We start from the raw sequence: 13,533 nt of genomic DNA, 5'->3' as shown, positions 1-13,533 counted from the left end.
CCTAACTCATGCATTGGAAAAAGGAGCGTTCAGCATGATCCTCGGTTGCATCCCCGTACATGCGTGTGGGGTATTCGAAATTCCCTATTTTGAGCAGGTATTTCTGGAAATTCGCGTATCCCGAAAGGGTTGCATAAAAATTTTCTTCACCGAAGTTCTTTCTGTACTATGTAAGGTCGTATTTTATTTGCCTGGCCGTCCATCTGTCGCGTGTTTCTCCAGCGGTCTTGGCACAGCCTTATTATTTCCTCATTTATTTTGCTCGCTGCAAATTTGCTTACACTTCCATCCTCTCATTATTTAATGCCTACAACATTTTCATCTGTCGATATTGAGCCGCTTATCACTTGAACAGCTGGCACTGTTTGCCCTGTTGGCCCTGAACGGTAGGTAGACACAACTCTCAGAGCTGCTGTTAGCTGTGCCGATGCAAGGAGCTAACACCAGTGATTTGTCTTTAGCCCACAGTTCAGCTCCGTATAAAAGAACGGAAACGTAGCCATCATTATTTCAAGTTTCCTTTGAGTTGGTCCCCTAAATTTTCCATCAGCCTACTGAGGAGGGGTGTCATCTTTACGACTTTCTGCCACCACGCGGCTGAGTAATGTATTTGGGCTCACAAAGTCTTATGCCCTGGTACTTACAAACTTCTTTGTACTAGCGTATTTGAGCATGTTTGCATGCTAAACTCCAGCGGGATGTGCGTCTGGACTAGAAGTATTAGCTCCGTTTTCTCTGTGGTTAATTTGAGATCACGTGAATCTAGCCAAGTTTGTGTCCCTATCGGGCTTCTTCAAAGTTTCATGCTGTGATAAATGCGGCGATATCGACTGCGTATCTGATTAGAAAAGTACTATCGGACACGTATCTGAATAGAAAAGTACTATCGGACACGAGTCGAGGCCGATAATCGATACTTGTGACGCTCCGGAGGTGACGTCTACATAATCAGGATCCTCTGGGGTTGACTCGATCCGACGAGTTTGCGGTCGCGTAAGTAATTCCTTATTATGCGCTGTAGGTATGCCGGAAACTCTAGCGACTATTGGCTGTTGTGCAATCAGTATTATTGTTGATCCCGAATTTTCGTCAAAGTTTTACTATAATCGCGGGATACTTTCAAAGCTCAGATACTTTTAATTTAATCTCGGGATACCTTTTATGCAATCCCAGAATTTCAGGATTCGTCTTAGAACATCCCCTTCATCTTGACATTACAGTCCATTGTGGACCATTGCCTCCTCTTGGAACATGCATTTATAAAAAAATATAAAAATTCAATAAATCTCATTTTTAAAATAATTTCTGTTGAAGCTTAAGAATTTCGGTGAGACCGATGGCGTAATTAGACGGTGGTGTAAGAAGAGCAGTACAAATTACTTGAGCTTAAGGATTACGTGTTCTTTTTTTTAATTAATTTTTATTCAATTTTTGTTTTGTGAAGAACAGAATAGAATTTTAAATTCGAGATCCAATCGGTAATTATAATTTTATTACGATTTAAAAAAACGAGTTGCACGACGGAATAATAAGCATAACTCGCTCAAACAGCTGAAAAGGGCAAAGCAGCCAATTCAAAAGATTCATCAACACAGGGCAAAGTGAACTTTCCTTCAGAATAAACCCAAAATTCTCGACATTTAAAAACACCGGGATCTCGAATACCGCAATTCTTTGCGCTGCAGAATGACGCAAAGAACAAGAAATGCTGCTCTATGGCTCTTGCATGCCGGATTGGTGGGCTGTACTCTCCGGGATCAGGAGTGAGAACCGAATGGTCTGTTGCGGTTGTAGCTTCCCGATGTCATACAGTATTTGCGTAGCTAAATGTATATTTTTTTGCTGCACAGCGGCATGCCCCTTTTTTAGCTGCAACATTATAATGAGTCGATGTTGGGCTCTTGGATCGTACGTAAAAACACTAGAGGCGTGTCTTCCATCTATCGCGTTTTCGATCAGAAGACAGCCACGTTGCTTGGACCATTTTTTATACTGGAATCTGGTGCTGCAAACTTCGAAATTTATAGCGCCGGTGAAGTCTTACAGTCTCCATTCGTTACCGGATGTTTCGTTGCGCAGGCTGAAAAATTCCAAAAAATTCCCTCCTTGCCCACCCTGTCATTGAAGTTTCCAAGCACGATTTTTATGTCAGAGCGGGTGCAGCACTTGTAGGAACGTCCCAGGCACTCATAGAAGCGATCTTTGGTCGCATCGTTCTATCGAATTTGCGCTCCTTTACATGACAGCTGTAGTAGAGGTCGCAAGGTCCAATGTTCTTCTTGCCTTGTCCGGTCCATCGCATATCTTTGCATCGTATCAGTTTAGCCTTTGCTCTTACGAGAGCATCAACCAGCCGGACGACGCACCTTTCTCGTTCAAGGACCGGACATTTCGCGAAGTCCGGAAGCTCTGAGCTGCTTGTACCGTATGCCGAAGAATCGTCCTGACCGCTCCCAAGTGCATAGGAATCAGTAACTTTCCCCACTTGCGTGGATTTCTACACATGGAACCATCCTCCGTTGTTCTATTTTTACTAATATTCCTTAAGGCTTCGCATGTATGATGCTCGTTTATATTTCTAGCCTTCATGATTAAGCCTGTCCATCTTGGGCTATTCTACTAGTGATAGATGCATAATCGAAGTGTTTCTCTGTTCACGGTATTGACGGTATTGAGGTGTATGAGTACGTAGATCAGTGGGTATCAGGTTACATGTTTCAAAGAGGCCTGATCAAAACTATCTAAAAATGCTCACAACAGCTTTATAAGATTTATTTACCAATTCAACGGCCTTTCCTGGAACATATGTAGCCGACTATATCCTTCTATAACTTTGCACGCTCTACTGTTCAAATCACTATGGGCGCATATTGGTCCACTAGGCATTCCTCCCGTAAAGAGATTGGAATGTACCTTCTTCTAAAAGGAGGCTTGAGGTTTCATAGCATTCTTTGCTTTTTCACATTCTCGTTTTTACCTACCTAAGGTAGGGTGTCAGACATGTCTACAGGTATATCTTTGGCAGCTTTTTAAATCGACCTGTTCCCAAAGTGCGGTGCATGTTGCGATATTTTTCTATGAATTTATGTACAGTTTTATGACTCGGACATCTGATATTTATGAGAAACTCTTTTAGAGCAGGAATGCTCTCGAAGGTTTGTCCACGACTTTTCGAAAAACGTTTTCTACGATTATCATTTTAATGGGTGATGCCCCAGTTGTAATTGAACTCAAAAACTGTCGCTCTGAGGGGTCGACTGAATGCTATCTATTGTCACCAAACTTCCAAAGCTGAATCTTTTTACCTTTAAACTAAGACTTAGACTAGATTTGCTAAAATTTAAGATTTTTTAAATTAGTTGGCTTAAAGACTGCCGAATCTGTTGCAAGATTTAAAAAGTTAAACGAAATTAATAAATCGGAATTTGTGAGAAAGAATTGCATTTATTTTCAATGTTGTTTAGTTATCAGGTATAAAACATATTAATTTTAATAGTCATCGTATCTTAAACGGGATGGCGACTCCACCTGCCCATAGCTTTCTGAATCCGTTTCTCCAGAGGAAGAGTCCACAGGAGCAGGTACATTTTCGTCAGACTGATTTGAAACACAGCAATTAGTATCCGGTGATTTGTTTTGATGATTGCAACGACGGCGATAGCAACGTTGCATTGGTGCTGGCGGATATACAGTTGGCAAAACTATTTGTGAACCCGGATCTGAGGGACGAGGAACACACACTATACGGATTTTTTCCTTATTCCCAGCTAAATCATAATCGCTTATTTCAAAGCAATTGGTCCGTGCTGATGGTGCAGATGATGGCGTATAGTAATGTGCGGGTGGGACTGGTGGATAGTTATAGGGAACATGTGGTGGGTATGGATGGGAATACGGTGGGAATGGAGGTACATAAGGTGGAATTGTTGGAGGAAGTGTGGGCGGTAATGTAGCAGGCAGTGTTGGCGGAAGTGTGGGCGGTAATGTCGGAGGGCGCGGGGGTGGCAATGTTGGAGGAAGTGTGGGCGGTAATGTCGGAGGAAGCGTGGGAGGTAATGTCGGAGGAAGTGTGGGAGGTACCGTTGGAGGAAGTTTGGGCGGTAATGTCGGAGGGGGTGTGGGCGGTAATGTCGAAGGAAGCGTGGGCGGTAATGTCGGAGGAGGTGTGGGCGGTACTGTCGTAGGAAGTGTGGGAGGTAGTGTTGGAGGAAGAGTGGGCGGTAGTGTTGGAGGAAGTGTGGGAGGCAATGTTGGAGGAAGTGTGGGCGGTAATGTCGGAGGAAGTGTGGGCGGTAATGTCAGAAAATGTGTTGACGCTTTCGTTCTACAACGAATTTGTTGCCTCACACTATTCAGAATATTAAGATCTGCATTGATTTGAGGACTTATATCGGCGCCAGTGATTACTTGATTATTATTGCCAACAATGTCCGTACCGGAATTACCTAAAAAAATGAAAACAATAAAATTAGATTTTTTTTAATTAATAAAAAAAAAACATTTGCATTTTATTTTCTATGAAACCGCAAAAAATGAGACGATACTTACGCTGCTGTTGGCCACCAATATTTTCACATTCCCAATCAGCAGCACCAGGACCCTGATTGCTTGAACCTTCAATATTAGTACCGCTGTTTTCTATAAAAACAAAGGGTAAAGAAACATTAGCCATATTTAAATGGATACAAAAATGTAAAAAAGAATTACAATACAAAAATGTAAAAAAGAATTAAAAATATAAAAAGAATTAGCGAAAGTTGTCAATGATTATCCTATGTCCGTACAAGTTCTTAGGGAGTTGAGTTTCGTTAATTTGAAGTGAAGAATGAGGCAGATCTGAATAGGGGTGTAAATTTTGGGTAGTGAAGAAACTCAGATTATAAGTAAGCTCTTGCATTTATTTAATAAAAGGGAAGCAGAAACTAAATATTTGCCTTTTCTCTTTCAACCGTCACGAGAGACGCTGACCGCATGACGTACGGATCTGCCTGATTATCATTCCTATCTGGCCTTGATTCCAGTAAAGTATCAAGCAACGCTGGCGATAGGATTAATAATTCGCCGTCTTACGTGTCATAGACCTGAAGAGCCAAGACCTTTTATCGTCTGTTAATCTTGAACCTTTTTGGCTATTTAGCTTTGACATTACAGTCCAAAGAGCCCGGAGTGCACGGAGAAACCTACTTGGAGTTGGGTATAATAAATGCCAAATATATTTTAATGCCGACACTTGAAATATATTTCAGCCAAGTCAGTTAAGCGCTGTTCGAAACACGCTTAAAATAGTTGGGACCACCACAGTTTGATGGACGGGAAGGTATCTCAGCAGTCGTTTGGAAATGGCTCCTTAAATTCCCAATAGAAACAGGCACCAAGAATCCACCCGTCTTTCAAAACGCATAACTACTGAGCTCCATCTGGTCTCGCTATGCCCCAAACTGGTCTATGTGTGGCCAACTATAGCCAAACATCAAGCCAACCAGTTCAACCTATCCTAACCTAAGACAGTTAACAGCGCAGCTCGAATAGCTGCGATAGACAAAAGGAACACAGTTGGATGGAAGGTAATATTTAAGCGCTTTTCCATCAACCATAAATTTAAAGTTCCTGAGTTGGATATATGCACCTTTCGAAAGCAGTCAATTGCCTATTCCTATTCCCCAGAATAGTTTTATTTAAAGAATTTTGAGTTTATGCTAAAAGGAAGGCAGCCATGGAAGCATTAAGTTCGTTCACTATACGCTCGGTATGAATCAACAAATGCTAAACTTCTTCTCCAGCTAAACAGCACAGAGCATTTTTGACGCAAATTCTTTAAGCATGAAATGTGTAACGGTTTCCTTGGCTAGAACAGAATAGCTTCGAATAAACTCAACAAGCCGGAATATGCCATATAAGGTACGTCTGAGCACAAATGGGATTTGAGATAGTCGCGGAAGCTCTTCCTTCCATACCAGCTACACTCTTCAAAAATAGTCTTCATTTTAAGTGAGCAGTATCCAATATACATAAATTCGTTTTAGAAGGCAATATTGATAAGACTCGTAACAATATTTCCATCTCCTACAATATTGGCACATCTGTTTACTGAAATTTTTCAAACGCATTACAAAAGCGGCAACATATTAATTTGATAAAATTTATTTTAATTGTTAAAGTTTCATAGATATTTTTTACTTACGAGTTTGAGAACCTCCAATATTATTTCGTCCCGCTCCACCAGTGGTAGTAGGCTCCACACGACTGATCGAGTTTAAATATTGTGTGCAAGCAATCGCTAGTAGATTGTTGGCGATAAGTGTTGAAGTTCGTTCTGGAAAATTTTAAATCAGAGAGGTTTCAATATAAAATTGCAGTAGAAGCAAAAAGAAAAAAAACTCTAACAATTCGAACTACGAGTTTTTACTTATCTACGAGAATTATTTCTATATTAACTTACGAATTTGAGCCGCAGAAACTGATTCTTGTCTAATAGAGTTCAAAGCGTTTACATCTGCGTTTATCTGGGGATCAACATTTAATAAGCTGAAGACTGTATTGCCACTGCCTCTAACACTGGCGCTCTTATCCACTGAAAGAAAAAGTCAGAATGAATTGTTTGCCTGCCAAATAAAATCAGGAATCATTGAATACTGACTTGTTTGCTTGCCACCGATGTTATTAGTCGCACCACCCAAGCCTCCCAATGCACCACCTCCAGAACCAGTTGCGCCAGAAGCCGTTTGTGTTATTGAATTGAGCAGATTGAGGCCAACATTCACTTGGGGATCGACATTGATAAGACTCGTAGCACCATTTCCATCACCTACAATATTGGCACCTCTGTTTACTGAAATATTTCAAATACATTACGAAAGTTGAAATAGGACTCTGCTCGATTTTTCTGTCTCCCTTTTACTTACGAACTTGGGTGCCACCAAGATTATTTCCTGCCGCACTGCCAGTGCTAGCAGGCGCTGCACGACGTATCGAGTTTAAGTATTGTGTGCAAAAATTCGCGCGCGGATCGTCCGTAGTGAGAGTCGTTAGAGCTTGTTCTGGAAAATTTCAAGTCAGAGAGATTTCATGTTACATCCTGTTTTTCTATTTACTCACGAGTTTGAGCACCGCCATTTCTGCTGCTAGCTGTACTACCCGAAGAAGATGCAGCACCCCTGGAGGTATATACTGCTTCCTGTGTGATAGAATTCAAAGCATTCACATCTGCATTTATCTGAGGATGCAAATTTAACAAGCTGAAGTCTCGATTGCCACTACCGGTAATACTGGTGCCTTTGTTCACTAAAATAAAAAATCAGAATGAGTTGTTTGTCAGCCCGACGTATTCAGAAAGCATTGAATACTAACTGGTTTGCTTGCCACCGATGTTATTAGTTGCTCCACTCAACCCTCCCAGTGGACCACCTAATACTCCACCGCTTTCACTGCCTGCTGCTCCAGCACCAGTTGCGCCAGAAGTCGTTTGTGTTATTGAATTGAGCAAATTGAGGCCAACATTCACTTGGGGATCGGCATTGATAAGACTCGAAACACCATTTCCATCTCCTACAATACTGGCACCTCTATTTACTGAAATATTTCAAATAAATTACAAAAGTTGCGACAGGTTTCTGCTAGATTTTTCTGTCTTTCTTTTACTTACGAACTTGGGTGCCACCAAGATTATTTCCTGCCGCACTGCCGAGGTTAGTAGTAGCAGTATTTTCTGAAATATTTCAAATACATTACAAAAGTTGCAAATCAGAGAGGTTTCAATATAAAATTACAGTAGAAGCAAAAAACTCTAACAATTCGAACTGCTAGTTTTTTACTAATCTACTAGAATTATTTCTATATTAACTTACGAGTTTGAGCCGCAGAAACTAAATGTTGTCTAATAGAGTTCAAAGCGTTTACATCCGCGTTTATCTGAGGATCCAGATTTAACAAACTGAAGACTTGATTGCCACTACCCCTAATGTTGGTGCCTTTGTTCGCTAAAATAAAAAGTCAGAATTAGTTATTTGCCTGCCGGATATATTATCAGGAATCATTGAAAACTGACTACTTTGCTTGCCCCCGATGTTACTAGTCGCACCACCTGCTAATCCACCTCCAGAACCAGTTGCGCCAGAAGCCGTTTGCGTTATTGAGTTGAGCAATTTGAGGCCAACATTCACTTGGGGATCGGCATTGATAAGACTCGTAACACTATTTCTATCTCCTACAATATTAGCGCCTCTATTTACTGAAATATTTCAAATATGTTAGAGAAGTTGCTACAGGTTTTTGTTAGATTTTTCTGTTTTTATTTTACTTACGAGTTTGGGTGCCACCAAGATTATTTCCTGCCGCACTGCCGAGGTTAGTAGGGGCACCAGTATTTTCTGAAATATTTCAAAGACATTACAAAAGTAGCAACAAAGTTCTTCTAACTTATTCCTTTTTCCTTTTACTTACGAACTTGACTGCCACCAGAACTTCTTGTTGCTCCGCCAGTGCTAGTAGGCACCACACAACGTAAGGAGTTTAGGTATTGTGTGCAAGCAAACGCTTGCAGATCATTGGCGATAAGTGCTGAAGTTTCTTCTGGAAAATTTCAAATCAGAGAGGTTTCAATATAAAACTGCAGTAGAAGCAAAAAACTCTAACAATTCGAACTGCTAGTTTTTTACTAATCTACTAGAATTATTTCTATATTAACTTACGAGTTTGAGCCGCAGAAACTAAATGTTGTCTAATAGAGTTCAAAGCGTTTACATCCGCGTTTATCTGAGGATCCAAATTTAACAAGCTGAAGACTCGATTGCCACTACCGGTAATACTGGTGCCTTTGCCTCCCAGTGGACCACCTAATAATCCACCGCTTTCACTGCCTGCTGCTCCAGCACCAGCACCAGTTGCGCCAGAAGCCGTTTGTGTTATTGAGTTGAGCAAATTGAGGCCAACATTCACTTGGGGATCGGCATTGATAAGACTTGAAACACCATTTCCATCTCCTACAATACTGGCACCTCTATTTACTGAAATATTTCAAATAAATTACAAAAGTTGCGACAGTTTTCTGCTAGATTTTTCTGTCTTTCTTTTACTTACGAACTTGGGTGCCACCAAGATTATTTCCTGCCGCACTGTCGAGGTTAGTAGGGGCACCAGTATTTTCTGAAATATTTCAAAGACATTACAAACGTTGCAACCAAGTTCTTCTATTTATTACTTTTTTCTTTTACTTACGAGCTTGGCTGCCACCAATATTATTTCTTGATGCTCCGCCAGGTGTAGTGGGCACCACACGACGGATCGAGTTTAAGTATTGTATGCAAGAAATCGCTTGCGGATCATTGGCAATAAGTGCTAAAGTTCTTTCTGGAAAGTTCCAAGTCAGAAAAATTTCAATATAAAATTGCAGTAGAAGCAAAAAAATTCTAACAATTCCAACTACGAATTGTTTACTAATCTACAAGAATTATTTCTATATTAACTTACGAGTTTGAGCCGCAGAAATTAATTGTTGTCTAATAGAGTTCAAAGCGTTTACATCCGCGTTTATCTGAGGATCCAAATTTAACAAACTGAAGACTTGATTGCCACTACCCCTAATGTTGGTGCTTTTGTCCACTGAAAGAAAAAGTCAGAATTAGTTGTTTGCCTGCCGGATATATTATCAGGAATCATTGAAAACTGACTACTTTGCTTGCCCCCGATGTTATTAGTCGCACCACCCACGCCTCCTAAGGGACCACCTGCTAATCCACCTCCAGAACCAGTTGCGCCAGAAGCCGTTTGTGTGATTGAGTTGAGCAAATTGAGGCCAACATTCACTTGTGGATCGGCATTGATAAGACTCGTAGCACTATTTCCATCTCCTACAATATTGGCACCTCTGTTTACTGAAATATTTCAAATACATTACGAAAGTTGCAATAGGACTCTGCTCGAGTTTTCTGTCTTTCTTTTACTTACGAGTTTGGGTGCCACCAAGATTATTTCCTGTCGCACTGCCAGTGCTAGCAGGCGCTGCACGACGTATCGAGTTTAAGTATTGTCTACAAAAATTTGCGCGCGGATCAACCGGTGATTGATACGAGTACGTCGGAGTTTGTGCTAGAAAATTTCAATTCGGAAAGGTTTCATATTATTTTTAGTTCTTAAGGAATCTCAGCTTTTATTTTTACTTTGAACACTGCCACTTTGGCTGCTAGCTGCTCTACCGGGGCTAGATGCAGCACCACTGGATGTAGATGCAGCACCACTGGATGTATATGCAGCTCCACTGGATGTGTACGCAGCACCACTGGATGTATAAACTGCTTCTTGTTCGATGGGGCTGCTAATTTTATTAAATGCTCCACCACTATTGCCACCGCCAGCTGCTCCAGAGGTTTGTTGCGAGATAGAATTTAAGAGATTCACGTCAACATTTGCTTGAGGACTGACATTTGCGAGATTCGTGACAGTATTTCCTTGACCAGCAATGCGATTACCAGCAGATTCTGAAAGGACAAAATTGGTTATTCATCAGTACACAAAAATAGATGAAACTCAAGGTTAAGGTCAAAGAGTTAGTAGGTACTAATTTGCAGTTTGAAGTTTATCTCTTAATTCACAGTGAATAACTAGTAGAGTAACTAGTTGAGTAAGTGGTTTTTTACTTACGCGTTTGCTGGCCTCCAATATTATTTGCAGCACCACCAGATGTTTGAGGAATCGCATTCAAGGCATTGACGCCCACGTTCGCTTGCGGATCAACATTTAATAAACTGGTCACTGCATTGTTGTTGCCAGCAATTTGAGTGGCTTTGTTCACTGAAAAAAAAATTAAATACAAATATTAAAGTGTTTTTATTTTTGTTCTTTGTTTTTTTGTGCGAGGAAAAATTTTATTTTAATAAAAAATTTAAATAATAAAAGCAAATCAAATACACTTTTTAAATCCAGCATTGTTTCTTTAACTTTTTCGAATAAAATTTAAAAAAATTATTTATTTAAATTAAAATTGGAGTATTTTTTAATAAGAAAACTCTTTTGTTGAGAAAATAAAATCAAATTTTAAAAAGAGTTAACTATTGAAAAAGGTAAATATTAAAAAAGTAAATTTTTATATTTAAATCGCAATGTTTTTAATAAAAAAAATGTGTAGATTGAGAAAAAAATCAAATTAAAAAATTTTAAAAAATAAAACACCTAAATTTTTATACGCGAATCGGAATATTTTTTAATAAAAAAGATTCTGTAACAAAAATAAAACAAATATAAAAAAATCAGATGGAAAAAAATCCAAATATTTAAAATAAAAATATTTATATTTAAATCGGAAAATTTTTTAATCAGAAAGAGATCAAATTAAAAATATTAAAAGTAAAACACTTAAATTTTTATATTCACATCGGAATATTTTTTAATAAACAAATGTTTGTAACAAAAAAAACACAATATAAAAAAATCAAATGGTAAAAAAATTCAAATATTTAAAATGAAAATATTTATATTTAAATCGGAACATGTTTTAATCGGAAAAAATTAAATTAAAAAAATATTAAAAGTGAAACACTTAAGTTTTTATATTCAAATAGGAATATGTTTTAATAAAAAAAATTCTGTAACAAAAAAAAAAACAATATAAAAAACTATTGTATAAAAAAATCAAATAGTAAAAAATTCAAATATTTAAAATGGAAATATTTATATTTAAATCGGAAAATTTTTTAATCAGAAAATTATTAAAAAACAAAAGGTTAAAAATTAAAAATTAAAAATCGTACTCTTTGCATTTAAGTTGCAATATTTTCTAATAAAAATGGCATTGATTGAGAAAAGAAGACAAATTAAAAAAAAAACTAAAAAATTACGAATTTCAAAATTTAAATATGTATGAATATATCGAAATATTTTTAATAAGAAAATTAAATATTAAAAAAATTCCAATATAGAAATATCTACAATATTAAATCTAATATCAATACAGCAAATCAAATATTAAAAAAAAAGTATTAGAAAAGTTAAATTTTAAAATCAAAATAAAAAATAGTAAGAAATTAAAAGCTTAAATTTTTGTATGCAAATCGGAATATTTTTTATTAAAAAAATTTCTGTAACAAAACAAAAAAAAACAATAATATTAAAGAAATATCAAATAGTAAAAAGATTCCAATATTAAAAATGAAATTATTTTTATATAAATCGGAATATTTTTTAATCAGAAAATTATTAAAAAAAAAACAAATTAAATATTAAAAAAGTTAAAAATTAAAAATGAAACTCTTTACATTCAAGTTGGGGGAAAAAACAATAATAATAGTAGAGCAATTATTAAAAAAAAAAAATTAGTCCCTTCTAGACGAAAGGGTTGAAGGTAATTCAATTTTTCCCGACATTAGTGACGCGTACGTGCCACAATTTTCAGATGACAATAACAGTGATATCAAATAATATATCACCGAAGTGACTCAGAGGTTGCTGAAGATGGGTCGATAGCAACGCAACCAAGTAATCTTCAGCACCAATGTGGCCAATTATGCAAGGGAAATGTTATCTCTTACGCCAGGTGGGACTAGATACACAAAATCCCTAGCTTTTTTTTCATCTTATTTTGAGACCATAATTTTGAAGCATTCTAATGCATTTGCACTCGCACCTAGCAAGCCTTCATTGGTGTTTTGTCTCCACCTTTTTTAACCACCTTAGCTAGATTGCTACTGTTATGTATTATATAAGTATCTCCTATATAAAGGAAATTCAATGCCATTTGCAGCATCAATTGGTCAAGCAACTAATTCACAATTCACTTATCCATTGCACTCACTTGTTTGCTGCCCACCAGGAATATTCGCTTCACTCAGTCCTAAAACTGTAAAACCGGCCGTAGCCGCCAATAGCCAAACGGCCGCGAAACGCATCACGATTTTTTTCTTTTATATTATCACAAACAAAATTAATGGAATTAAAAATATTTCACTTTTCCGAAAATATATGCCACTGTTGCACACCAATGTTCAGGTCACCGTCAGAGTATGACTGAAGATGCGCTTGGTAGTGGCTTTTATATGCAAACAGAGATCTGACCTCAGCTTCTTAGCTGTTGTTATCAACAGTGGTCTGCTTGTGCTGAACTCTTTATCTAAGTAGATTTTTTGAAGCGTTGACGAAATGCATTCAAGACGTGCGTCTATGCCGGCTATGAAGAGTTATCTAAATACTTATAAGTATACTCGTGTATGTTTGTATGTGGGTGCTTATATTCTTAAGAATTTGTGATCTCTGCTTTAAGCAAAACTCAACGTCTTTTGGTACAAAAACTATGTATGCAATATATTTTTGATTAATGCAGAACCTAATAGGAAAATAGTAACCATTATTATTGATAAATGATGGCCTGTGAATGGCAATACTAGTAACATTGAAATAAGAAATAATACCTTTAGCCTGACTTTGAAAAATGAGAAAATGAAAATGGGAGCATTTATTTTTAACTACAGGCCTATTTACATTGCTGATGGATGCAGTTTAAAGAAGACAAGTGCCACATCACTTTGTACAGGTGTGACGCAGGAGACC

General features: G+C 37.7%; 1 protein-coding gene across 2 annotated transcripts; it reads right to left on the bottom strand.

Moving 5' to 3' along the window:
* Positions 1-3,433: 3,433 nt before the first annotated feature.
* LOC128858776 (uncharacterized transmembrane protein DDB_G0289901) lies at positions 3,434-12,970 on the bottom strand. Of its 2 annotated transcripts, XM_054095278.1 has the most exons (22): positions 12,782-12,970; positions 10,636-10,785; positions 10,155-10,472; positions 9,943-10,083; positions 9,666-9,869; positions 9,466-9,597; positions 9,214-9,345; positions 9,076-9,141; positions 8,688-9,002; positions 8,440-8,568; positions 8,301-8,366; positions 8,045-8,227; positions 7,845-7,976; positions 7,643-7,705; positions 7,348-7,569; positions 7,096-7,281; positions 6,903-7,037; positions 6,638-6,829; positions 6,440-6,571; positions 6,182-6,313; positions 4,549-4,638; positions 3,434-4,445 (listed from the first exon to the last, which is right to left on the bottom strand). In XM_054095278.1, the coding sequence occupies exons 1-22, from the start codon at positions 12,873-12,875 to the stop codon at positions 3,490-3,492; spliced, it is 4,170 nt and encodes a 1,389-aa protein (XP_053951253.1). In that variant the 5' UTR covers positions 12,876-12,970; the 3' UTR covers positions 3,434-3,489. The 2 variants fall into 2 exon arrangements, with proteins under 2 accessions (XP_053951253.1, XP_053951254.1); XM_054095279.1 differs by lacking the exons at positions 7,643-7,705; positions 7,845-7,976; positions 8,045-8,227.
* Positions 12,971-13,533: the final 563 nt, after the last annotated feature.

The sequence above is a fragment of the Anastrepha ludens genome, chromosome 3, assembly GCF_028408465.1.
Source record: "Anastrepha ludens isolate Willacy chromosome 3, idAnaLude1.1, whole genome shotgun sequence".
In the NCBI taxonomy this organism is placed as follows: domain Eukaryota; kingdom Metazoa; phylum Arthropoda; class Insecta; order Diptera; family Tephritidae; genus Anastrepha; species Anastrepha ludens.
This window is presented reverse-complemented; position numbering and strand designations above follow the sequence as displayed.

Excerpts from the sequence above, each read along its gene's own strand:
- LOC128858776 (XM_054095278.1), bottom strand. The coding sequence starts at position 12,875 with ATGCGTTTCGCGGCCGTTTGGCTATTGGCGGCTACGGCCGGTTTTACA. Across the intron at positions 10,473-10,635 it reads TATTGGAGGCCAGCAAACGC|AATCTGCTGGTAATCGCATT; the intron begins GTAAGTAAAAAA and ends TTGTCCTTTCAG. Across the intron at positions 6,314-6,439 it reads AGTTTCTGCGGCTCAAATTC|AACGAACTTCAACACTTATC; the intron begins GTAAGTTAATAT and ends AAAATTTTCCAG.